General features: G+C 48.5%; 10 protein-coding genes across 10 annotated transcripts; 6 read left to right on the forward strand and 4 right to left on the reverse strand.

Annotated features, from left to right (window-relative positions):
- The first annotated feature begins 1,962 nt into the window (after nucleotides 1-1,962).
- GGI43DRAFT_55274 (uncharacterized protein) lies at nucleotides 1,963-3,589 on the forward strand. Its single transcript, XM_083210000.1, has 2 exons — nucleotides 1,963-2,826; nucleotides 2,895-3,589. Exons 1-2 carry the CDS (start codon nucleotides 2,315-2,317, stop codon nucleotides 3,469-3,471), a joined length of 1,089 nt encoding a protein of 362 aa, XP_083060119.1. The 5' UTR covers nucleotides 1,963-2,314; the 3' UTR covers nucleotides 3,472-3,589.
- Nucleotides 3,590-3,596: 7 nt separating this feature from the next.
- Nucleotides 3,597-5,401, reverse strand: GGI43DRAFT_55266 (uncharacterized protein). Its single transcript, XM_083209999.1, has 2 exons — nucleotides 5,034-5,401; nucleotides 3,597-4,972 (listed from the first exon to the last, which is right to left on the reverse strand). The coding sequence occupies exons 1-2, from the start codon at nucleotides 5,274-5,276 to the stop codon at nucleotides 3,707-3,709; spliced, it is 1,509 nt and encodes a 502-aa protein (XP_083060120.1). The 5' UTR covers nucleotides 5,277-5,401; the 3' UTR covers nucleotides 3,597-3,706.
- A 2,101-nt stretch (nucleotides 5,402-7,502) lies between these two features.
- Nucleotides 7,503-8,840, forward strand: GGI43DRAFT_384197 (uncharacterized protein; the record flags this gene model as incomplete). The annotated part of the gene is made up of 1 exon (XM_083203485.1): nucleotides 7,503-8,840. The coding sequence occupies one exon, from the start codon at nucleotides 7,503-7,505 to the stop codon at nucleotides 8,838-8,840; it is 1,338 nt and encodes a 445-aa protein (XP_083060121.1).
- Nucleotides 8,841-10,981: 2,141 nt separating this feature from the next.
- On the forward strand, nucleotides 10,982-12,881 carry GGI43DRAFT_427737 (uncharacterized protein; the record flags this gene model as incomplete). Its single annotated transcript, XM_083208868.1, has 2 exons — nucleotides 10,982-11,077; nucleotides 11,378-12,881. 2 exons carry the CDS (start codon nucleotides 10,982-10,984, stop codon nucleotides 12,497-12,499), a joined length of 1,218 nt encoding a protein of 405 aa, XP_083060122.1. The 3' UTR covers nucleotides 12,500-12,881.
- Nucleotides 12,882-13,856: 975 nt separating this feature from the next.
- Nucleotides 13,857-16,649, forward strand: GGI43DRAFT_55322 (uncharacterized protein). Its single transcript, XM_083210003.1, has one exon. It carries the CDS (start codon nucleotides 14,151-14,153, stop codon nucleotides 16,437-16,439), a length of 2,289 nt encoding a protein of 762 aa, XP_083060123.1. The 5' UTR covers nucleotides 13,857-14,150; the 3' UTR covers nucleotides 16,440-16,649.
- Nucleotide 16,650: 1 nt separating this feature from the next.
- GGI43DRAFT_55402 (uncharacterized protein) lies at nucleotides 16,651-18,556 on the reverse strand. The gene has a single exon (XM_083210004.1). The coding sequence runs from the start codon at nucleotides 18,043-18,045 to the stop codon at nucleotides 16,861-16,863; it is 1,185 nt and encodes a 394-aa protein (XP_083060124.1). The 5' UTR covers nucleotides 18,046-18,556; the 3' UTR covers nucleotides 16,651-16,860.
- On the forward strand, nucleotides 18,487-20,596 carry GGI43DRAFT_55311 (Zn(II)2Cys6 transcription factor). Its single transcript, XM_083210001.1, has 3 exons — nucleotides 18,487-18,986; nucleotides 19,070-19,768; nucleotides 19,822-20,596. The coding sequence occupies exons 1-3, from the start codon at nucleotides 18,927-18,929 to the stop codon at nucleotides 20,554-20,556; spliced, it is 1,494 nt and encodes a 497-aa protein (XP_083060125.1). The 5' UTR covers nucleotides 18,487-18,926; the 3' UTR covers nucleotides 20,557-20,596.
- A 440-nt stretch (nucleotides 20,597-21,036) lies between these two features.
- Nucleotides 21,037-23,165, forward strand: GGI43DRAFT_55313 (uncharacterized protein). Its single transcript, XM_083210002.1, has 3 exons — nucleotides 21,037-21,876; nucleotides 21,937-22,613; nucleotides 22,679-23,165. The coding sequence occupies exons 1-3, from the start codon at nucleotides 21,242-21,244 to the stop codon at nucleotides 22,771-22,773; spliced, it is 1,407 nt and encodes a 468-aa protein (XP_083060126.1). The 5' UTR covers nucleotides 21,037-21,241; the 3' UTR covers nucleotides 22,774-23,165.
- On the reverse strand, nucleotides 23,020-23,437 carry GGI43DRAFT_384204 (uncharacterized protein; the record flags this gene model as incomplete). Its single annotated transcript, XM_083203486.1, has 2 exons — nucleotides 23,020-23,165; nucleotides 23,272-23,437. 2 exons carry the CDS (start codon nucleotides 23,435-23,437, stop codon nucleotides 23,020-23,022), a joined length of 312 nt encoding a protein of 103 aa, XP_083060127.1.
- Nucleotides 23,438-23,477: 40 nt separating this feature from the next.
- GGI43DRAFT_384205 (uncharacterized protein) lies at nucleotides 23,478-23,885 on the reverse strand (the record flags this gene model as incomplete). Its single annotated transcript, XM_083203487.1, has 1 exon — nucleotides 23,478-23,885. One exon carries the CDS (start codon nucleotides 23,883-23,885, stop codon nucleotides 23,478-23,480), a length of 408 nt encoding a protein of 135 aa, XP_083060128.1.
- Nucleotides 23,886-24,245: the final 360 nt, after the last annotated feature.

Here is a 24,245-nt window from a genome sequence, read left to right on the forward strand (position 1 = left end):
ACTGATATATGCTTGCTGGGGCTCATGTCAGTTGAGGTATCAATAGATACATACTACCTTAGTAAGATACACGTAGATATACCTCAACTGACCTGACGTGACACCTCAACTGACCCCAGCTCCATTAAAAACAGGTCTTTGGCCAATCAGAGGCTAGAGACCTGGGGTCAGCTCAGGTCGAAAAAACACTGAAAAGGCGGGGCATTTGTCAGGTCAGGTAGGCGGCCTGGGGTCAGTTGAGGCCCTGTCAGGTCAGTTGAGGTACACCTACGGTAAAAAGTGCCCGGGATTTAGGTGGTCGGGGCGGCTCAGGTTCATGTCAGTTGAGGTATTAATAGATACATTCATACCCAGGCAGGTGTCTAGGTATAATATATTGTATCCAGTATCTACCAAGAAATCATGATATATTTCCAGCAATGCGCTTTGGGCTGGCTCGGTCGCAGTACATGGTGCCTGTAATTCAGTGGATGGCGAAATTCAAGTCCTTACAGGATGGTGGGCCACTGCACCTGTTTTAGAAGCTTGACGTCTTCAAGGTACCCTACATCGGACATCGTCTTGAGCAAAACAAAGCTATTCTCTTGAGTAAGCTAGGAGAAGGTGAATTGAGCAAACTTAAAAAAAAAATGATGACAAGATTATTCTATTCTGTGGGCTATGAATCTTGAATTTTGCAGGGCGATTGTTGAATGAAAAAAGACTCTTTTATTCATACGTTTGTTCTAGAGTCATTGCTGCTATCAGCCTTTTCTCATACTGGAACTTTTTTCTGATTGTCAATTTTCTCCCATTTTAGTTTTCAGACGATGAATTTCATTCCATTCTCATAAAGCGCTTATACTAGTCATTCTGTACCTATGGAAAGAAATTTAGTTGAAGGGTGTAATGCAGTTGGTGAGTAAGTGAGCAGCATATCCTCGGATCCGCTGATCATGAGATCCACATGCATTATCTCAGCAGCTTTTAGAGAGCTGATCGTTCATGGTTAATGCAAAGTTAAAATCCAAGTTTAATTGTCCAAGTGATCAACAGCCACCATATATACGCTCTTCACAGCTCGTAAATGATATATAGCGCCTCTGTTTCTCAAAATTTCGGCAGCTTTCGCGTGGAGCATCGCTATATAAAGGCCACTACCCAGCTGTCAAATCTCACTTTTTCTGCTGAATCTCACCAACCCCGGGTAATGCTGCCCGAAATGGCAAAATATCGATAAGCTCCCATCGCACACCGCAACCTAAAATCTACAGCCTAAATAGCGGCCATCTGCCAATATTGCGACCCAAGAATCCGACGTTCCGAAATCCACGGAGCTTTTGTCACGGAATGCCATGCAGCGCCACAGACGAGGCAGAATAAACGCATGCGATACGAAAAGTCTCTGCACCAGACATGCCAGAGTATGGCTGCAGCTTGCTCGTATGATACCGACGACTAATCGATAAGGATCCGAATACGGGAGCGAGAAGGACGAGATCATGTGCAGCTACAGCGAGCAGGATAGAGCAAGAGACACAGCCAGAGACACAGACAGAGACATCATTCATCCTGCGACTCAGCCAAAACGTACTCGCCTCGTTTCCACGATTGCAATGCCGATCGCTCATCTCGTAAACATGACAAGCATCGTCCTATTTTTTTTGGGCTCCCAAGAGGCAAGGCTAACTGCTCACTATATCCGCTCGCTATATCCATAGGCGGCCTTCAAAACAAACGAACCCATACCAAATACACACAAGCAAACGAAATTCCGCGCGCCTCAGCCGAGCCAACGCTTTAGTATTCGCCAAAACGGCTTGGTCGAGGAACGCAGATACGCCATGGGGATCGCCTAAGATTGCAGCCCCTCTCCGCTGGCCAATCTCGTGGCCTTCACCAACTCGCTAATCTGGGGGCTGTAGCTTCGGTGAATTCAGCCATGCCCATCTGGTCGTACCACCGGCCACCTTGATAATGGCCTCAGTGCGGAATACGGATCGCTCGGCATGTATGCGGCTCTTCCAAAGTCCCCTGAGCAGCTCTTTGGGGTATGGGGGACTTTCAGAATTGGAAATCAGTCAACGCGGGTATCCACTGGTGATGGAGCCTTTTTTTCAGCTGGCCCAGTTGGGTAATGGTGGAAGCAGTCTAAGGCTGACTCCAAAGGCCGAGCGGACAGGCTGTCGAAATGATGAGAAGGGCGTGTCTCCTCTGCTGCTTGCAGTTGGTCGAACTTTGGCTGGATTCTACTTTTTAAGCTTCTTTTCCAGTTTTCCAATTCTTCCTCTGCTTCATCTACTTGTACGAGCGTCGAGGACTGTAACAGCACATCATGTATCGCCTAGCATTGCTTCCTCTCTTTTCTACCGCGGTTCTCGCCACTACAACCGATGTCACTTTGACCAGCACCGGATGTGCTGATGCATCTGGCTTCGAGAGCTGCCAAAGCAAGGCCAATGATGCTCTGAGCTCATGTCTTGCCCAGGCCAAGAAGGACAACAGCCAGCAGGAAATCTTGGCTTGCGGCTGCCAGAACTATGTTGATAATTACAACTGTTATTCGGCATCCTGCTGGAACCGAGTCTGGGAGTGCGAATATCAAGAATACATCATCGACTATTTCCTCAACTGCCCCGTTGCCAAGCTGCCGGTGCCATACTTTCCGGCCCCCAGTAAGGCTGCCGATGCGTGCTCTTGCAACCTAGGCTTGGTCTTCCTCGGCATTCAAGACGCCATCCAAGAAACAGCCACATGTTCAAATAATGCAAACGGGCCCGATGCCTCCCAAAATGTCCAGCAAATTCAGGGATGCGATTGCTGCGAGATTAGTGGAGCTCTTTCAACGTAAGCTTGCGAATCTCTCTCTCTCTTCTCTTTCTGCCACTCTATACTAATCATGTATCATTATTCAGGTTCTATAATATCTGCCCTGATACCGATCCCACGCTAATTGGACTCTCAAATGTTTCGCAACTCGAGTCACAGCTTGATACTCCCTTTGACACCTGCGGCAGCTACTTGGATACGTACGACTGTATTTCTGACCTCAGTTACTCCATCGACGGAGTCAGCACCTACTACAAACCAACCAACCTTCCCAAGAGTGGAACGGCCACACTGAGCAACGTTGCAGGAACCGTAACAGCCCCGGCTAGTGGATCTGTGTTTAGCTATACAAACGGCGGCGATGGAACTGTTTATACTATTACTGCAGCAGGCGTGAAGGATTCCAGCTCTGGCTCTGGCTCCGGCTCCGGCTCCGGCTCCGGCTCCGGCTCTGGATCCAATTCTGGATCTGGATCTGATGGCGCACAGTCTACAGGTTCTGGCGATGCAGCCGCCAGCACCGGCAGCCCTGCACAGGGAAGCACCACTGCTGCTAGCCCTACCAAGACTGGCTCCTCCAAGAAGAATGGTGCCGGAATGGCTTCTGCAAGCCTCTTCCTGGTAGCAGCTGCAATGGCCATGCCCATCCTTTCGTACTTTTAGACATTTAATAGACATATAATAGATCAGAAATCAGAAAAACAGCATTTCAAAACACGAATCATGGCAACAAATACCCACATTGAGCAGCAGGCAAGTACTGAGGATGAATTGTGAATAAAGTCAATTAATATGGTTGATCTGAACTAAAAACAGACTCAGCATGCTCTCAAGCGAGGGCGTTTAATATGAAAAAGATACCTGGCACTCTCCACAACACCTGGGATTCTCATTCGACCTATGCATACTTCTCCAGCTGTGCTAGCAGTGCTGGCCAGGCATGAGTTGGTTGATCGCCAATCATCCAGAAATTTCCCTCCAAGTCTCTCCCCTGGATCACGACAACGTTTGTAGTCAAGGTGCCCTTCTCTATGCTCTGAGAATGGTAATAAACAGGATGACCCGGCTTCCCTCCAGGGTGATTCCTCTCCGAGCTCTTGACGATTGCTGGACTAAAGTCTATCTTTTCCAGAAACTTGGCTTTGCTCCAGTTGGAAGATACTACCAAGGCCGTATTTCTCTCTCCGAACATGGGAGGATTTCCAATGGCTGCCATGGATTTTGCTGCCAACACAGCCACGGCCTTCATTTGTTCCTCTGTAAGCAGCGACAGGAGAGCCTTTCGTCCGTCAAGCGCCAATTCGCCAATGCTTTTATCAACTGCCTCTTGGCTACTGCAGAATGTGAAGACTGCAGCAGGGGCATTGCAGACATATGCGGCGTTTTGGTCGAAAACTGACGTGACGCGGCTGCGAGGGTCAACGGCTTGCAGGAAAGTAATGGGGCGATTTGGGGGCAAGTTTTGGGCGGCTGCCTTGGTGGCCAATGCTACAACAATGTCATTCTCACTGATGAATGGAGGCGAATTTGAATCATCACTTTTCCCCACAACCTTTGGCAGCTGGTCTCTGGCTGCCTGAACAAAAGCATCCATTGTCTTCTTGGGGACGCAAACCAGCCTGGAATCGATTGGGGAATTCCACCAGGAATCAAATAGGAGCCGCAGTCCGAATGCCGCAAGCCTCCAGCCCGTAAGCTGCTTGTCGGCCAGCAGGTATTTTTCCGTTGTCTCCGCTTTGTAAAGACCGGCCATGGAATCTTCATAGAGGCCCTTGAATGGAGGCACTGCTTCTGGCTTTCCGGCAAGTACAAGCTGCCAAGCATTCATGACGGCTGCGAGCCCGGAGAGATCGCTGACTATATGATTGAAGTTGATGGAGACCAGAGTTCCATCTGTAAAGTTGACTACGTGAAGAGCAAACTGTGGAAGATCGGAATAAAGATAGTCATCGAAACAAGTTGGCGACCCAGGCCCAAGGCCCAATGACTGATAGTTGCGAGGACTTGGGAACGTTGTCGGCTTCGCGTTGTCTGGAACACTTGGAAGCTTGGATGCTACGGGGTGCTCCGACATGCGCATGTCGAATGCCGCCTTTGTGAAATAGAGTGGCGGTCGCTCCTTTGTGAAGGGGCATGGGATATGGATCTCGGATGATCCATCAGGCTGATCAATGCCGGTTAGCTGGTAATTCTCATTAATACACATAAAGCGCGTCGCCATTTACCCTACGTCGAATTCGTCCGCCTAGCTTCCGCCAGCCTTCCATCTGGAAGAGCTCAGAAAGCGAATTGCCAAGCTTATCGGCATCGAGAACCTCATCAAATCTAAAGGTCCACATCAAAGTAAAGCCCCGCAGCGTTCCCGTGTCGTCAAAGAGATGCGTTGGCACGACCTCATCTGTCGGCACGATTGGCGGCGCGGATCTCCTGGGCCCTAGGCCTAAGAGCTTGAAGAGAGAGGAAGCCATATCGTTAAACGCAAAAAAGGGACAATCCCCGGAAGACCATTGAGCTATATAATCTGACAATCGTGATAGGGCTGAAGCTGAACTTGCTAATTGCGGAAAATGATGAGGTCGAACTTGGAAAGATTCGTGATAAGGCTGAAGCTGGATTTGCTAATTGCGGGAAAATGATGAGGTTGAAGCTGGAAAGGTGACCTACGCTTTTAAATGTAAGCGAGCCTTACTCTAAAGTCCCTGGTAAGCTTGGCTAATTTTAGGGAAGCGCCGCGCAACGCTCTGAGTCGGGTTTGGTGGGCTTCGCTTCTAAAAATCGACAGATGGCGAGAGCATAGCACAAGTTAACGTTGGACGGCGTCAATGGTTCGTAAGGAAAAAGAGATGATGGGAACTTTGAAAGAGCAGATGTGGTTTTGGAGAATAAAAGAGCAGATTGCTGATGCTTCGTTGGCAAGCGGAGCGCGACCCGCGATCGCATTTCGAGAAAAGATGATTCGCTGTTTACAACCACTGACAGCGGTAGCTCTTAGTGCTTAGTTTCAACCATTAGGACAATGTCTAATCAACCCATCTCACAGCAAACGCTGCTTTCTAGGCATTAGCGCTGCGCACTAAACAAAAGGAATAAGAGATTAATCATTTTTCATTTCGTACCAACGTGATCAAGACTAAGGGGGAAATGAGGATGAAGAGGAAGACACGAAGGAACTAGAGCTGTGCGCTTCGCTCGACAAGTTTAAGGACACTCATTGGGAGTTACGTTGTCCCCACAACTATAACGGCATAACGACTGGACTAATAACTGCCGAAGACCGCTAGAGAGCAAGAGGATTGACAGAGAAACATGTTATTCATGGCAGTAGAAGAAAAAGCCACGGTTGACTATCTGCATCAAGATCAATTGCTCACATCTTGTGGACTGCATCAGCTCTTACCATGCAACTTCTTGTTATAATAGACGGTAAAGTACAGCGCTAGAAGCTAAAGCCATTCGGCGCTATCCGCCACTAATCAACTCAGTCCCATATTAAACGGATAGACTATAGTGTACTCCGTCCGCGTCCCCAGCATTACGGCTTGGCTTTTAGTGGACTGTCTTTAGCTATTTCGAGTAAGCTTGATGGGGGCTGGCAAAAGGTTAAGATCCAAGACCGAAATACAAGCGCAGCCAGGAATAGAAATACACATCATGTAAATTTTTCTATTTATAGTGATTATGTACAAAGTTTTATTTAATGAGTCATCCATCTATGTGTATAAACAGCAGCTGCAAGAGGTAGATGGAGTAGATATTTATTGTACACCTTTTCCTAGCTGCAGGTAAACGCAAAAATGACAGCGTCGATATTCCTAAAGATAGTCGGAAGATAGTCTGAAACAAGCTCTCCAAGCCATCTAAGGAAGAAGTAGCTCCCTTTGCGAATTTTCCTCGGGCCCTGAAGATATTGTAACTGCCAGATACGAAAGATGCAGTGGCTTTAATAGGGATAGTATTCGCTGTAGCCGTCGTAGTTATCAAAGTCGTCGTAGTCGTCGTAGTCGTCGACGTGATCGTAGTCAAGGGAGTTGAAGTATAATAACCATAGTAGCTCTATTATCTCTTGTAGTTGTTGCTCCAGCAGCTCTAATAGACATTCTAACAAGAATATTTCGTAGTCGGCATATCTGGTATCCATATCTATGGTATCGCTAGATGTAGTAGATGCGATAGATGTAGTAGATGTAGTAGATGTAGTAGATGTGGTAGATGTAGTAGATGTGGTAGATGCGATAGATGTAGTGGATGTGATAGATTCCATAGATTCCATAGATTCCATAGATTCCATAGATGCGGTAGATGTGGTAGATGCTGCAGAGATATGGTCGATATGGTCGATATAGTCGATATGATAGAAGTAAAGATAAAAGAAGCAAGAGAAGCAGTATCCATTATAAGAGTATGCAAAATAGACATGGTGGATACAGAAGAAGAAGTGGGCATGATGATAGAGTTTTACACCGATGGCTGCAAAGTTTCTTGATATTTTATCTTCCATGTAATGCGAGTCCCAACAAAGGCTACATGCTCAACCCACTAATGGCGCAGAGGCAAATGGTGAGTCAACGTGTATCCGCAAAGCTATATAATCAGGACTACATCTTACTACATCTTGGACGTTTGTTCACAAAGAAATTTCTGTAAAATCAAGAATATTTTGCCATCAGCTTCAGATCCCACTACGATTTACCAAAATGAATTCAGAGGCGCTGACGCTCCCAAATCTCCGAGGCGATCTTCGGCAAGAAGTATTGCAGCGGGTTGACCAGATATTGGAGGATTTACGCACTGAAATGAGTTCTTTGAGGGTGCTAAATCAAATTGGAGTGGACTCTGTCATCAACAAAGCTCTTCACAGCAAGAGAAAGGAGCTGGACGCAGCACAAGAACTCATCAGTATTCTGAATGAGGAATATCATGCCGGGCACATTGATTTCGAGAATGAGGCCCTTCACTCGGAGGGGGTTAACTTAGAATGCCGGATCGAATCTCTCATGGGGGATACTCTTGTGCTTCGAACCTCTGGTCACCAGATTAGTGGCGGAATGCGGGACGATATAATTTGGCGACAAGGCTATGGGTCTGTTAGTACCAGTACACCCATTGACAAGACGTGTATCGACTCGTTGATTGCTCCATACAAGACGCCTGAAGGGGCAAAGCTGGCACTTTTTGCGCCAAAGGACGTCGGCGCCGAGAACAGATTTCGCGAGAATGTGTTCAAGGCGTACGACGCAAAACGAGGCAAACTCGCCTGGTGTGTCATTTCTGGCCAGTGGCATGATGCGAAACACGTCAAAGTGTTTGATATTGTGCCCCATCGCATGGGCGAAGCTACAGCTCAACACATCCTCGGTTCCCCAGACAGCGAGGACGGCCACCTGATGGGAGCAAAAAATGGCATGCCCATGCACCGAGTCTATGCAGAGGCGCTTCGCGGGGGGAATCTAGTCCTTTTGCCTGAGGAGGACCAAGATGATGAGGACGGGTCTTTTAGCCGTTGGAGGACTTCATTCTGGGACGACAATGAAAGTCTCGACAATAATGGGCTTCCATGGGGTCCTGAGCTCGAGCAGCGTCTGTTGCAGTTCCAGAACCAATTCCGACCTGCGACGCGATATTTGTATTTTCTTTACTGCATGACTGTCCTTCGATGGCAGCGATACCAGCCCGCTGGCTGGTGGCGAACATGTTTCGACAATCCTCTTCCAGGCGAAAGACCGGTGGGGTTCTATCTACGCGAGTCGACTCTTCAAAAGGTTGCGCGTATAATAGGCCACTTGGGCGAGGAAGAGGCCGTCGAGTTTGCAGCTGAGCGCACTTTTCGGCGAGCGCCTGACGATTCGGATGAGGACGAGGGAATTGACGTTGGAGATGGCGAAGACGTGGATGATTTCCATGCGTGTGTTTCTGGTGGCGCGGCTGGGCTGCCGGGATTGTCGGGGTTGATGGAGGATGAGGATGAGTGGGAGAGTGTGGATGACGAGGAGGAGCTTTGCCAAGCTGTTGATGGACTTAGGTTGCCTACCTGATGAACTAAAAAAAAAGAACAAAGAATAGAAAGAAATGTGACTAATTTAAATGCTGAATTCTGGAATCTGTTCTAAATCTTGTAGTAGTCGTCATGGGTATTATTATACTCGTGATTGTCGTAGTCGCTGTATGGAGATGGTATAGTAGCTGTAGTAGCCAAGGTGCGACGTAATACCTATCCAACCTATCTACATGTAGTTACCTAGTCATGATTACGCGGTTTAAGCTTGATTAATTCACCCAAGTCGGGTGTTTGTGTCACCCCTATTCACTCCGGGTATTCGCCTCGATACTTTAATCACTGGGCCAGATGTCAGCCTCATATATGCAGGCTGCCGGCTGAAAATTGAAGGTTCCAGAGTCTCAGCAAACAACAGGCAACTCGAGTAGTCGTAGTAGTCGTAGCAGTGCAAATTCAACGGCGAACTTGTTGTGTGGCTGGGTTTAGAGTTGGTGGGCAAAGCGGCAGCTTTTCAAGAAATTATCACCGAGATGGATCCGTAAGAAAAAGGACTAGATATTATGGCTTTTGGGATGGAGGAAACGAGGCAAAAAGAAATGTGATGAAGAAATCGTGGCGAAAGCTTTTTCTGCTGTTCAAGATGTGCTGTAAGTTGGTGAAGCAAAGATGCAGCATCTAGTATAATAGCTACCTATATTAACTTCTAGTACCTTACGAAGAGCATACAAAGTCAAAATGATCCAAGACACGCGCGTACGATACGCTAAACCCCGGTCAAACTAGGGAAGATACAAGGATGTTAAAGACAAAATCATCAAAGCATACGAACTGGGCGTGGAAAGCAGCTATTACTATACACTGACCGCACCGAGCCTTGTTACAACCATCGCGGTGAAAAAAAGCGACAAATTGAGACGGGCGCAAGGTTGTCAATTAATTTATTTAAATCGTTTTCAAGTAATGTGTAGACGCCGCTACATACATGTACCATTTATGCCCAGTGATTCATTTACTTGCTGGCATGTCTTCTGCCTCTACCACTTGTACTGCTTTTCAACATTGTCCATCACTCCATCATTTGAGTAACAAGGGCTAATTGAACAAACATGGGCTGTTTTATTCCTCGTCACCACTCCCGTACTCGTCCTCATCGCCGCTCTCATCCTCATCCTCATCCTCATCCTCATCCTCATCCTCATCCTCATCCTCATCCTCATCCTGAAGGAGGAGCATCAAGAGTCAAATCGGAGAGCTGCGAGATGTTGCGCTCTGCATCACGCAGGCCCTCGAGTGCCTCCTGAATTCGCTGTGCTGCTTCCTTTGGTAATTTGCTTTGGATTTTTAAAAGTAAATCATCGTACTCGTTTGGTGTAGTGCGCTGTTGCTGAACCTCCTTTGGCTCAGGCTCATTCAACTGTTTGTTGCTTGGCATCATGGCGTGAGGAGAGTAGGTGATACAAATGGTGAAGCTGGAAAGAAGCTGGTTAGAATAAGGCCTCTAGTCTGATTTGCGGTCTGCAATGGAAAATGAAGCCGTCGGTAGGAAAACAGTCGATTCTGCGAATATGGATGGACGTCTTTAGAGGTGGAAAAACATGAAGCAGCAAAGTCTGCCTATTTTAAGTTTCGAGGATACTTGAGATTAAGTGGACTAAACTTTTCATCTACTACGACTGCTACAACCAAAGGACAGTCAAAATGGAAGGCTCTAGAGTCTCAGGAAATAACAGGCCATAATAGACGTAGTAGACGTAGTAGACGTACCTGTAGACATAGTAGAGCTAAAAGTAACGGCGACAGCAATATACAGGTGTCAGACTGATGGTCACTTTATAAGACGGGCGAATACATTTGTATAACTACAAGTGTGCCTTTTCAAAGTGGCAGTGAATTGAGCATAAAGTGAAATTAGTCCCACTTAATCCCACAGCATCTTCCGAACTTAAATACATGTAGGCAGACACCTTTTACTTCTTCATGCTTTCCCCCTTCTAAAGACATTTATCCATACTCACTGAATCGACTGTTTCCCCCCCACCCTTGATTTCGTTTTTGCAACTTTATCTTCGCAAGGTATTGTCCATTGTTTGTCCAACAAATCAAAGTAAAGTCCTTATTCTAATTAGCTCTACATGTACCTAGTCTCACTACTTGTATCACGTACTCTTACCCGCCAAGATGCCGAGAAGTAAGCAGAAGTCGAATAAGTCCCAGCCGAAGGAGGCACAACAACAACAACAACAACGACAACAACAACGAACTGAGCAAGAGGAGGTGCAGCAACGCGATGAGCCCTCGACTCCACCTCCCAAAGAACCTGTTTATACAGCCTCTCCATCTGCCGGCCCATCCAAGAGGCGCCTCCCTGTTGCACAATCCCCAACACCACACAGCACCGGCAACATACGAGAGTATGATGATGAGGGAGTCAAGTTACTTGGCCTCCCAAAACTCAGAAGCAAGTTGCCGAAGGAAGCCTCGCAGCGGGTTCGGGAGGCACTCGAGGATCTACGTGGTGGAAAGCGCAGCATCTCGCAGCTCTCCAATTTGACTCTCGAAGCCCCTTCTCCAAAGCAGCAGTTGATGGAAAAAGATCGAGATGCCGCAGAATCGATGATAGAAGCCACTCTTCAAATCAAGGAGAAAGAGCTCGCCGCAGCTGAAAAGGTCGTCGCCATTCTCAATGAACAATGGCATGCAGGAACCCTCGACATCACGAAAGGAACGTTCGAATCCGAAATTGAAAAACTAGAACGCCGAATCACAGCCCTTAAAGGAGATACTGTTGTGATCCGAACCTCTCGCCACGAACTCAGCGGCAGGATGCTGGATGATATAATTTGGCGGCAAGACCGTGAGAATGCCGACTGGGCATATCTGGATTTGTTGATCAGCCGCTACAAGACGCCTGAAGGGGCACGACTCTCCCTTTTCGCGTCCAGAGATAAAGATGCTCAATCAAGGTTCCACCAGAAAGTGCTCAAAGCATATGGAGCCGAAGGGAAAAGGACCACTTGGTGTGTCATCTCGGGGCAGTGGTATACCTCGCGTTACGTCAAAGCAGCTCACATTGTTAGATACAATGTGGGCGAGCCTTCTGCGCGACATCTATTTGGTCCATCGGACGATAAAGATGGCCACCTGATGGGAGCCAAAAACGGCATCCCAATGCACGAGGAGTATGAAGAGGCGCTGGATGATGCACGCCTAGTTATCTTACCCGATGGAGACCCAAACACAGGCTGTTGGAAAGTCTACTGGCTCTATGAGGAAGACGCACAAGATGACACTTCGGCAGTCCCATTTGGCCGTAAGCTCCACGGGCGCTCGCTGCAGTTCCGGACCGAATTCCGCCCCGCCGCAAGATATTTGTACTTTGCGTATTGCATGAGTATCCTCCGGCGCCAGCGCCACGACGTTCCCGGTTGGTGGAAGGATTATCTCGTTGGCAAAGCAAAGTTCTGGGGAACGCCGGGCAGTTACTTGCGCACCTCGACGCTCCGTAAAATAGCCCATCAAATTGGTCACTTGACCAAGGAAGAGGCAGCCATTTTTGCAGCCGAGAAGGGTAGCGGCCGCATAACTGAACTTGCCGATGAAAAGGAAGAAGAAGAAGAAGAAGAAGAAGAAGAAGAAGAAGAACTGGATTCCATTCATTCCAGTGTGATAGGCTTCGCTTGTTCCAACAGATATTAGAGATATTCGAGATACTAGAGATATTAGAGATAGTAGGGTTAGTAGAGTTAGTAGAGTTAGTAGACTATTACAGCAAGCTAGTACCTAAGCTATGAGAACATCCATATCTCTTTCTCCATTCACAGATCGTTTCCGTAGGCGTATATCTACCCAGGCAGGCAACTCGTAGCCAAAGTTACGAGAATATTGAGACTGGGCTGCTGGCATTTCTGTCATCACGCTGTCGACTGGTTGGCTGATGGGTGTTTTCAGAGTTTCTTTCTGGTGTTTTTCCTTTTTGTGTGACATAAAAGTCAATATTTGTATCGTCGACAGAATGGTCATCGGAACCATCTTTGGACATTGAGATGGCTCTCTGTTGTTTCACTCTTGGGTTTGCAGTCTACGAAAGGTAGGTCGATTGCCTACCTAGATGTTAGCATATACTGTTCATGTTTGTAGAGTGGAAGATATGAGACTTACTAAGAATAGTATTGGCCCCCCTCATCTCAATTACCAACTGTAGAATCGACATCCTCGCCGCCAGTGTCTACGCCCGCTTCCTCTCCTCTGGCACTGGGATCATCAGCAACGGCACCATTGCATTTGTGATCCGTAATCGCTCTCTTTCTCTTTGTCGCTCTGATACACAGTTTGGTAGAAGCAGCAGAAATAGCAGAAGTTACCTACCTGTAGTGGCAGATTGCTGTGAAATGGCGTTCAGTACCGTATTGGTAACAGTCTAATACTGCTAACTTGACAGCATCTGGCTAGGTAACGCAGTTTAGGTAAACAGCAATAAATTTAGGAGATGATTGTAGATGTTGGGCATGATTCCTTCTTCAAGATAAGATAAGAAGACTAATACCGTCACAACGTTGCCGATGCTTATGAAATTCCTCAAGCATTTCGTTATTTCCAAGGTGGTTGTAATCGATAGTGCAATGCTGCAGCCCAGTGCGGGGCATCTCCGGCGATCTTCGATTCACCATCCTACAACCCATCTTGAACAACAAAAAGCCTTCGTCACGATTTCTTCATCACATTTTTTTTTTGCCTCATTTCCTTCATCCCATAACCCATAGCCACCCAGTCCTTTGTCTTGCGGACCCATCTCCGAGATAATTCTTGGTAAGCTGCCGCTACCCTCCCGCCAAGTCCAAACCCACCACACACAAATTCGCCGTTGAATTCGCACCGAAAGATCGTCGCTCAGCTTGCCAGAAAACAAGAAACAATCAAGGCCCCATCACGCCAATTACGTACATTTCCCATCCGAAGCCTCCAAAAGGCCATTTTCCCATCCCCAGTGGCGTCCAATTCTCCCCCACAGATGCCCCCAAGTTCTGCTAACAATCATTGTCAATTCATAGGCCCGAATGATGATTCCCCCTCGCCCACTTTTTACCCCAGACGGGTCTTTGCGCGGTGGCTGTTAAGGCGCAAATGACGTCGACGCGTCAACAGAAGATCGTTGTCAAATTCGGATTTTAATACCGACCGAGATTGAAATCGATATATAAAGGCAATGTGATGCGTGTTGTGTGCCGGACCATGTTGCATGGGGCCCGGTTATGCAATGCGACTCTACAGATTGACTCAGCCGTTATAAGACAAAATCCCTTTTCATCTCTTATCGAATCAATCAATGCCTGTCATCTAGCAGACAAAAATGCTTCATAAGCTCGCCGCCTCGCTGCTGCTCCTTGTGAGCTGCAGCAGCTTTGCCGCAGCGCAATCTGCCGAGTCGAATAGCAATTCATCATCGCCATCATGTTCAGCCAGAACTCAGCACCTCAGCGACCCTCCCTATCAAGACTACTTTTATTCAGACTGCCACGTTGATGCCCAGGCAGTCGTCACAAGCCCTCTGCCCGATAGCAATCTGTCTATCATTGGGCCTCGATTCATCGTTGCGTGGCCTGCTGGCAACAGCGGCATCTGCACATTCTTCCAGCCTCAGAGCGGCAAAAATGGTAGCCTCGCCATTGAGCTTGTCAACTCCACACTAGGAGCTCCCCTAGGCCCGGTATATAGCAAGAGCAAAAACTCTGCCAACCCCATTGTCGGCGTTGAGGGCGTTCTCTCGTTCAATGACTCGGCTGAGCTTCCAATCGCAATCCTAGGCAGCGTGAGAAATATACGCGACTTTACTGAAGGACCAAGCCTTCTCAGTCCCATTATTCAGGCCGGTATCAATGTTACCAAGTTTCAAAAGACGGGCGCTCAAATAGCTCGTCTATGGCTCGACAATGTCACAACGACTACTTTTACTCTTGTGCCTTGGAAAAACAGTGACAATCACATTCAAATCGACAACACAACGCTGCGGTTTGGATCTGGATTTTATCACTTTACAGCTTCATTCAACTACCCCCAGCTCAAGCAGCTCACTCCAAGCCAGATTTTGAACGAGCAGTCCCAATCTCTCGTCAAGCAACAGCCAGAGACCGTCTCCTCTCTTTCCTTCTTCTCTTATACTGAGAAGCTTCTTGCAGGTGGTTGGCGCTTCCTTACTTACTTTGGCCGTGATAGCATGCTCGCTGCACTTCTCCTCCAGCCCGTCCTCAGCACTGGCAACGGTTCTGCTATTGAAGCCGTCATTGGAGCAGCACTCGAGCGTGTGAACCGAACAGACGGATCAGTTTGTCACGAAGAGACAATTGGCGATTATGCGACGTTTGTAAATCTGCAGAACAACATCACATCTACAGCTGCCGGATTCACGTATCCGATGATTGATACGGACTACTATCTTCCTATTTTGATGGCGCGATACTTTAATTCTTCTCCAAAGAGAATCTCTCCACTGCTGGACACCAAGGCTGGATCCATCGATGTCACTAATTTGAACCTGACCTGGGGAGACCTTAGCTACGCCACTGCCAGCAAGATAATGAATATTACCGCCGCATTTGAGCAGAACCAAACCGTTGATAATCTCATCGCTCTCAAGCCCGACCAGATTGTCGGCCAATGGCGCGATTCTACATATGGCCTCGCCAATGGCCGCATCCCATTCGATGTCAACTGCGCTCTGGCACCTGCTGCTCTGTATGCCATCTCCAGCTTGGCAGCCATGCCTGGTGTCTATCCCAACAATTCGGTGACGCAAAACTGGACCTCAGTCGCAGCTCAGCGGGCCAAAGTATGGGAAGACAAGACGCTGCAGTTTTTCCAGCATAATGTGACTGCGAAGACTGCCGTTACGAGATTAACAGAGTACATCAGCAAAAACACATTCTACAACGGTCCTACCAATGGCGACTCAGTATCCAACTACTCTACTGACGGGACAATAATAGACTATGGGCTGGCCATTAACAGCACAGCGACGCCAGAGATTATCCCACTCACTCACACAGACACGGCCTTCCGCCACTATCTGCTCAACACCACAGACGACGAACAGCTCACAACATTCATCAATGCCTCTGCAAATGCAATTCTCCGCCCATTCCCAGCCGGACTGAGCACCCCAATTGGCGTCGTCGTCGCAAACCCAGCATTATCCAACAACGATGTCCTCATTGCAAACTTTACTAATTCTGCATACCATGGTACCGTCGTCTGGAGCTGGCAGTTGGCGCTTATGGCAAAGGGTTACGAGCGACAGCTTGAGCGATGCCACGGTTCAAGCAACGTGACAGATATTCCATCTTCCATCACAAACGCGACTGCGATACCCGAATTCTGCAGCAACAAAGGCGTGTACACTGCACTAAAGACGGCATACAACAAGCTATGGGATATTATTGAGGATAATTCAGAGCAGCTCGAATCCGAAGTCTGGAGCTGGACATATAGCGGCGGCAAGAATGGTACAGAGGCAGACTTTAAGTTTTCTCCTCTTGGAGTGCTTCCCCCGCCTCCAGGCGTGAGCGGCGGAACAGAAAGCGACGTGCGACAGTTGTGGAGTTTGACGTTTTTGTCAGTCACGAGGAATAAGAGCTACGCGTAGAGTAGGTAAAATAAGCGAATTAGTGAAAGATGCATTAGGACAGCTCTTCTCATCGCGAACAAGTAAATTAATCAAGAATGACGAAAATGCCGCTCCCACATGATATTTCCTATATATAAACTCTCGACAAATCGTTATGATTTCGCAATCTAATGTCCAAACAAAATTCTATATACTCTAAGCCGATGCTGTCGTTCTGTTCGTGAAAATGTGACGCCGAGATGCCAGATCTCTCGTTTATGCTGTCTTGTGCTTCAATTTGTGTCAAAGGGGAATCTGAAGAATGATAAAAATCCACTGAGTGATGTGTATGCCTTGAATCCGTGCAACCATGCCCTTTCATAATAACCAATGCCTTGTCCTGCCCATGTCCTGTTCCTTCTCTTTATTCCCGCTTGAATTCCCTTTGCTTCTTTAACCCTCAACTCCGTCTGCTGCTGCGATGCCGTCTCTCGCGCTGATGCAATGGCGTTGATGATGGTCGCTTGCCCTTGTCTTTGCCCTTGTCTTCGTCCTCCCGAAAACTAGCCTCAGATGGCGCTATCGAAGGATTGACCAGGGTACTGCTCCCGTCGTCGTCCTCATCCCGCATCGGCGTCGCCTCAATCTCCAGGGGTATCTGACTAGATCCAAGAGCTCTCGGCGTTCGCAACCTTAGCGGCTTCTCGCCCAGTCCGATTTTCGATGCTGCCCAGCCCAGCCAGGTTGGACTCGGCGGGATCCACTGACCAATGTTTTGAGTGTAATGTTTCTGGTCGTCGGGCAGATTTAGCCAGACAAATTCGCGGTTGCTGTTGATGCGTCCTTCCATGACGAAATCACCGACTTCTTCGGGGATCCTGAGTGCTTCTGCGATGAGAACTGGCTGGTATGCTGGGACTAGGAGATGCAGCCGTGTTGGGCGCATTGACTGCCCTCGCCGCCGTGCTTTGTACTCCATCTCTGTGAGACGCCGCCGCGCTGCAATCATAAAGACAAACACCGAGTCAATCTGGTTCGTGTAGCCGCAGAATCTTGTCCCCAGGGGCTTCTCTTCCAGCAGATGGAAAAACTTGGGATACCAGTCGTCGTCTGGGTGCCAGAGAAAGAACCAGTGATTGCACATGGGATCATCTGACGTCTGAGTGAGGCGCTCTCTAATCATGCTGTGCACATAGTCGGGAAACTCCTTTTGGGCAATGAGGGCCGTCTGGGCCTGGAGCGCGGCCGAGATGTCGTGCAGCTTGGCGGCGATGAGCTGCAGCGCCTGGATTCCCTGGTACGTCTGGACGAGGTTCATGCCGATGCGGACGGTGGTGGCAATCATGCTGAAATACGCAAAGATGCGGGCGCTGTCGGCGACGGACTGGCCCATGACCTGCATGGCGGGGATGAACTTGTTGAGGCCATCGGCCATCTGGTTCGCCCTGGGCGCAAAGTCATTGACCCTGCCGGCGAGCTCATTGGCCTTGGACAGCGTGTCGCCAATCTTGATGAGGCCGGCGCCGGCTTCGATGGTCTTGACGATGGGGGCGGTGTTGGCGAAGAGCTTGGTGGCGGCCTGGATGGCCCGGCCTTTGACCCTCTTGTCTCTGAATATGACTGAGAGGAGGCTGTCTTCCCCCATGGTGCGTTTTTGAGGTGAGTAAACAATGAGTCAAGGTGCAGATTTTAGGCGTTCAGGGGTATATGATGCGTGAGATGCAGAGCTGAAGAGATGAAGAGACGAGACGAAAGGACCTGCAGCTGTTTAATGAAATCGTGGGGTATGAGATGCAGAGACGCAAACCAAGCAAGCAAAAAAAAGTCAGTCATACACGCATAAATGGTCGTGAAATGAACCCTTTTCCCTTTGGCGGCCCAAAATTGTGTAGAAAAGCAGATGAAATGCATCTGACCGGTCTTGCGGTCCACTTTTTGGGCTCCCCCTAAGAGAAACAGCCCTGCCGATTCGAATTGGAACCCCCCCAAGTGAAGTGACGTGGCAGAGCAACCAGACCAGCCTGTGGGCGTTTGTGGTTTGTGAGCTGGGCTGAAAGTGGAGGCCGGGTTGGAGAAGATGGAGCTGCGTGGTGCGGTCGCTTATTGGAGGAGAGGAGGCAGCTAAGTGTCGGTCTGGGAGCTTGGATGAGCAGAAATGGATGAGAGGAGAGGAGAAGGAAGTGGATTGAGTGAGTGAGTGCGCTGTTCACCGTAATCCAGTTTGGGATTAGAAAAGATGTTTCAAACGCTTTTGATTTGCCTCGTTTTAATGTTTTGATCTGTCAGTCGCTAGCATGGACAAACAGAGCAGCCAATCGAGGCTCCCCCTGGCGATCACGGCTTCTAGACCACGTGCGGAATAACATCGGATCGCAGCGTTGCTTATTGTATGCTGCTAGCTTTGACTCGCTATGGCTGCTGTTACTCATCAGCGCAAGAAGGCGAATCAAACATGATGAAGAAGAGGTGACCCATCCATCGAGACAGTCTCATGACTTGACGCGATTCGCATTTCAAAGCACCGCCATGGTCAATGTCGCTGGCAGAAGCAGAGGCTGCGCAACGTGTCGGAAGCGCAGAGTCAAGGTGCGCATCTCATTCATTCATTCATTCATACCCTTGATCAGCCAACTGCTCATGAGAGAACTCAGCTTATACTCATCTCATAGTGTGATGAATCTCTCCCTGAATGCCTGCGATGCCTCGGCATGGGATTAAAGTGCCCTGGTGCTCGCACAGATGCCTTTTTCGTCCACACAGTCGTTCCGGATGCCTCGTTGCGTGATTCATCATCAGCGGCTCTCACGCCCATCAAGTCGAGGTCGCCACATAAGATGACGATGATGATGCATCTCCCGCAGCTTCCATCATGGCAGCCATCTCACGCCAACGCCTTTGACCAGCTCTTTGTGTCTCATTTCATCGACTGCTTTTTCGGCTCTGCTCGGCCATCTGTGCCTCTTCCCAACGGAACATCCAAGATTTGGCTACACGAGCTCCCCGAGTTTCTCGCCTCTCCCTATCCATCTCCTGTACAGTATTCCATCCGTGCAGCATCAATGCTCAGCTATGGCACTGTTACTGGGGACGTATCCATCAAGACTGAGGCCTGCAGATGGTACATGAGGGCGTTGCAGAGCTTGCGGTACCTGCTATCGCTTGATGACTCAGGTTCATCTTTATATTCACCGGAAAGTATTGTATGTGCAGCAGTCATGCTCATCCATTTTGAGACGTCAGCGGGCACCTGTCCAAAGGCATGGCTGCCGCACGTCAACGGCGCGGCTTCGCTGCTGGAAGCGCAAGGACCGGATCGATGCCGCGATGGGTTTATGCATCAGATATTCAGGCATTTGCGGCTGCAAACCGTGCGTTTATTCTCTCTTTAGACATTTACGTCGCATACTAATAGACCTAATAGTTTGTCGCGGCAATGGCTGATAACAGGCTTCACCCGTTTGCTTCGAGGCAATGGACGACAATTCCTTTTGAGAATCATCCAAAGCTCATCTTTGACAACCTGGTTGATGTTCTCTTTGCTGCATTAAGATGCTTGTCGGCCGCAAATGATCTCATTGCATCTGATATCAACCACATGCAACAGCTACAAGCCAAACTCAGCAATCACATCCAGGACGCAATGCTTCAGATCCATGCGTGGAGGTCAGAGGCCATGTTCTATACCTCTTTGAAAGAAGAGGATCAGGGTCCCTCAGTCTCTGAAGCCGAAGAAGACCTTGCTACATCGTTGGATACTCGTCATTTCATGATACCATATACCGATATTCCATCAGCGGCATTAGTATCACTCTACGATGCTGCCAACATCATTGTACTCCGCCTCCTACACCTAGTTTCTCCCACAGCCTCTTTATACGACTCGCGCATTCGACTGCACACCGAGTCAATCCTATCTGCCCACGAGCTGTTTAGCGAAAAGTTCAGCACCGAGCCAGGCCGCGGTTCCATCATGATGGTCCAGCAATTAAAGATTGCTGCCTTGTGGAGCTCGTCTTCGCAGCAGAGGGCGGTGGCTGTGAGAATGCTCCAAGGGTTTCGAAAGGGAGGCTTTGCAGGCATCTCGGCGCCATCCAACGAGTATTTTGCCGATGTGGCGGCCCATATCCTTCGCTATTACCCCGTTGAGGTAACATGAGCTGCCTAAAAGCAATGGAAACGAATCACCACTGTCACATTACAAGACTTTGCGAAGGCTTACACTAGGCCAGCCCTCTGTTAGTGCCGGCTTGTTGGGTCTATTCCCCTGCTTTTCCATCTTCTAGCCCCTTGCAATATTTCCGAGGACGAACTGAGGAAAGGGCCGGCACTTCTGAGAAGGTGGCTGGGCACAGCCACTAGAGCAAATACATCAAGTGGGCGCATCAAGGCAACGTTCACCTCAATACTAAGGAAGCTGTTAGAAAGCATCATCGCCACTTGCACTGGGAAATGGGAGCGGACCAAACTCTGAGTCAAAATTAGGCTTAGGATGCATTTCTGGCCTGTGCGCGCCTCATGCTTGGAGGATCCTTATGCTCAGAATGGTTAGCTTTGCGATTTAGCGGCTCCGCCATAGATGAAGCTCTCCCGAGATACACTGTACGAGCTGAATTAACTGCAATTTTGCTGCAGGTGAAACAAGAGAAATGCCTGGTTACGTGTATGGATTGCGAATCTGTGTTGTCATGGGATCAGGATAATATCTATATATACCTGCTCTTCAACAGAACCCCTTTGTTTCGTCTCCCTACCTTATCGTGAAGCCTTCCAAATCATCACCCAATAGTCAAGCTCGATAAGAAGGATATAAGCCTCCGAATTCATTCTCCTCCTCGCTCAATATGAAGATTGCCATCATCGGCGCTGGCATTGCCGGCTGTGCAGTATATCTCGAACTAAAGAAGCATCTTCCAAAGAGCGACAACTCTGCTGAAGACCTCGACATCAAGATATACGAAGCCTACGACACTGGAATAGACGTCACATCTGACGATCGGGAGCAAGGACCGACGCATTCCTCCACACTCATCGTCGGCGGCGGACTAGGCATCGCGGCCAACGGTCTCGGTGTTCTACAGCGTCTTGACAAAGAGATTTTGCGAGAAGTCACCCGTGACGGATACGTGATAACACGATCCAACTTGAAGAATAAGAATGGGCATCTGCTCATGTACATCGATCCCACTGGCTCCGCCACAAGGGAGCCTGGTGAGCCCTCAAAGAAGCTCAACATGGTGGCATGCAGTCGCCATTCGCTTTGGAGATGCCTTCGTACTTGCATCCCAGACGAGGATATCATCACAAAACGGGTGTCGCAAGTTATCGCCAATCCTGAAGGACGCAACATTGTCCATTTTGTTGATGGAAGCGAGCCAGTAGAGGCAGATATCGTGATCGGTGCCGATGGTGTCAAGTCAATTGCCAAGAGGGCTTTGTTTCCCGAGGCTGCAGAAGACCCATATCCTCCCCATTACGAGTAAGTACCATGACTGGCTAATGTACTCCTCAATACATGCTAATGTCTTGTGCTCAACAGAGGCCTTGTCGGAATAGGCGGCTTCATCCCAGCAACGGGACTGAAAGAATACGTCGAAAAGGGATCGATGAACTTCATCTTTGGAGGCAACGGCTTCTTTGGATACTATTCTCCAGACAGCGACCCCTCAGACCCCAATCGCGAAAACCCTTACGTCGCCTCCGAGCCGGGAGAAACACTCGGTTGGTGGTCCACATATGAGATTAAAGAATGCCCAGATCGTGGCACACTCGACATGGAAGACGTCTCCCGACAGCTTCGAGAGAGACACGCGCAGTGGAAGGATCCCGTCATCCAGCGAATCATCAAATCTGCCCGCGCTACAAACATGTATCCCACATGGACATCACCACCGCTGCCGACTTGGGAGCGCGACGGGGTTGTCTTGCTTGGAGATGCAGCACATGCCTTGCCTTCTACTTCAGGCCAGGGTGTATCACAAGCACTGGAGGACTGCGAATCGTTTGCCCTATTCTTGGCACATCAGATGAAACAAATGGATTCGAGCAAACCAAACGCTGAGAAGCAAGCTACCGTCAAGGCGGCCAAACAATACATTAACCTTCGAAAGCCACGCGTCACGGAGATATTGGAGAGCGCGAAAAAGATTCAGAATTCTAAGCGCGACATGGGTGTCTTTCGAGAATATGCAATGTACTCCATGTTCAAGCTGCTCAGTAAGTACACATTGCGGTATGAGCCGCGAAAGCATTGTTGAAACAGTCGCTGACAATAGATGTAGGTTTCTTTCCTAATACCGTGGCGAAGCCGACGCGCAAACTTTATGAGTATAATGTTGCTGAGGAAGCTGCTCAGGTGATTGCCAGCGATAGTTAGCATTCCGATGGTTGACATGCTGGATTTGCTTTGCATGATAGCTCCAAGCTTGCATGGCAGTGTATTTTGAGTCATCGCCACTCAAACAAATATAGCTTGTATAATAGATGGTATTTGAATATTTGAAAGCGTTCTGTATTGCCGCATTTATTAATTCCTTCGTGGGGCTGTAATGTCTTTGTGCACTGAAAAGGAACAATAAAAACTGAGTGCAATCTCTTGGAGAAAGTGAACACTAGTCACTGTCTAAAAGATAATCGTGCCGGGCTGGCTATCAAATACATGCAGAGTCTCCTCGTCGAGATCATCCCGGTCCGTGTAAAACTTCATCCCGACAATTTGGCCGTCTTTTTCAGCCACAGCGATGGCGCCGCCAACGGAATCTAGCGAAACTGGCAGTAAATAAATGTCAGTACTGTGAATCTCTCGCTGCTATTGACGTCTATACATTCTGTGCTTGCAAAATGTAGCTCCATCTACCTGGAAGTTGAAACTTACAGTGGAATCCTCCCAGTGTAAAGTCCTCATTTCTGGTCATATCCTCCCTGTTGACGGGTTCTTCGTTATTGGCAATTGTCTCAAGGTAGCTGCCCCATTCGTCGTGGCTTTCCTCTTCGTCGTCGTCTATTTCTTGTTTCTTAGGCTTACGTCCCTCTTGGATCATAACCGCAGCTTTGCGAGTGAGATATGCCGTGGAAATGATATTAAAAATGGAGCCCTTTGTTATCGAAAGTTCCAGCAAACTTCCACGTTATGCCCTCGTCCCATTCGACGGCATCGTTAAACTTGTCTTTGAACATTTGTTCCCAGGCTTGCCATTCATCCGGAGTAATGGTAAAGTCAAGCTCAGTCTCATCATTCAGCTCTGCTACCCACCGAAGACACGCTTCCCGATCGTTGAATCCTCTCTCGGCTCCTTCAATGGCCTTTACCTCCGCCTTCCAGATGCCTGGTTTGCAGTTTGAGATGCCATCGTGCCACTCAAACATGTGCTCCCAGTCTTGGATATTTCCTGCGAGACAAAAAGCGATTCCACCCGGGGGATTGGGTGGAACGATAATGTAGCGTGGGCATATGCTCAAGAGGCCCTTTAGACGACTACCGTCTGCCATCTTGACTGTAGATGGCGATTGTGACTGGAAACAGAGGTTGAGGAAATTGAAACGTCGCTGCTTCCGAGTTGGCGAGAGATGCAAAGATATAGTTGGGGTTTGCGCGCACAAACTAAAATAGTATGTCAATAGGTAGATCGTAAGCCTTTTTTAAACCTCGTATCCTTGATTCAGCCAGCCAATCTAAAGCTTGTCATCACACCCTATTCTTGCTGTTCGAGCATCAGCTGTGTAAGCCGGCGATACAAAAGTGGAAAATAGTCAATAGCGCGCGTTCAGCCTAATCTTAGGGTCTAAGTGATCGTAGACCGAATGGAGTATTTTGATATGATATAATATCCCCGGATACTTTCATCTCTT

Source organism: Trichoderma evansii (assembly GCF_050947405.1).
Source record: "Trichoderma evansii strain SZMC 28006 chromosome Unknown GGI43scaffold_11, whole genome shotgun sequence".
In the NCBI taxonomy this organism is placed as follows: Eukaryota; Fungi; Ascomycota; class Sordariomycetes; order Hypocreales; family Hypocreaceae; genus Trichoderma; species Trichoderma evansii.

Excerpts from the sequence above, each read along its gene's own strand:
- GGI43DRAFT_55322 (XM_083210003.1), top strand. The coding sequence starts at position 14,151 with ATGCTTCATAAGCTCGCCGCCTCGCTGCTGCTCCTTGTGAGCTGCAGC.
- GGI43DRAFT_55402 (XM_083210004.1), bottom strand. The coding sequence starts at position 18,045 with ATGGGGGAAGACAGCCTCCTCTCAGTCATATTCAGAGACAAGAGGGTC.
- GGI43DRAFT_55274 (XM_083210000.1), top strand. The coding sequence starts at position 2,315 with ATGTATCGCCTAGCATTGCTTCCTCTCTTTTCTACCGCGGTTCTCGCC. Across the intron at positions 2,827-2,894 it reads ATTAGTGGAGCTCTTTCAAC|GTTCTATAATATCTGCCCTG; the intron begins GTAAGCTTGCGA and ends ATCATTATTCAG.
- GGI43DRAFT_55311 (XM_083210001.1), top strand. The coding sequence starts at position 18,927 with ATGGTCAATGTCGCTGGCAGAAGCAGAGGCTGCGCAACGTGTCGGAAG. Across the intron at positions 18,987-19,069 it reads GTCGGAAGCGCAGAGTCAAG|TGTGATGAATCTCTCCCTGA; the intron begins GTGCGCATCTCA and ends CTCATCTCATAG. Across the intron at positions 19,769-19,821 it reads GGCATTTGCGGCTGCAAACC|TTTGTCGCGGCAATGGCTGA; the intron begins GTGCGTTTATTC and ends TAGACCTAATAG.
- GGI43DRAFT_55266 (XM_083209999.1), bottom strand. The coding sequence starts at position 5,276 with ATGGCTTCCTCTCTCTTCAAGCTCTTAGGCCTAGGGCCCAGGAGATCC. Across the intron at positions 4,973-5,033 it reads GCGGACGAATTCGACGTAGG|CCTGATGGATCATCCGAGAT; the intron begins GTAAATGGCGAC and ends GGCATTGATCAG.
- GGI43DRAFT_55313 (XM_083210002.1), top strand. The coding sequence starts at position 21,242 with ATGAAGATTGCCATCATCGGCGCTGGCATTGCCGGCTGTGCAGTATAT. Across the intron at positions 21,877-21,936 it reads CCATATCCTCCCCATTACGA|AGGCCTTGTCGGAATAGGCG; the intron begins GTAAGTACCATG and ends TGTGCTCAACAG. Across the intron at positions 22,614-22,678 it reads CTCCATGTTCAAGCTGCTCA|GTTTCTTTCCTAATACCGTG; the intron begins GTAAGTACACAT and ends CAATAGATGTAG.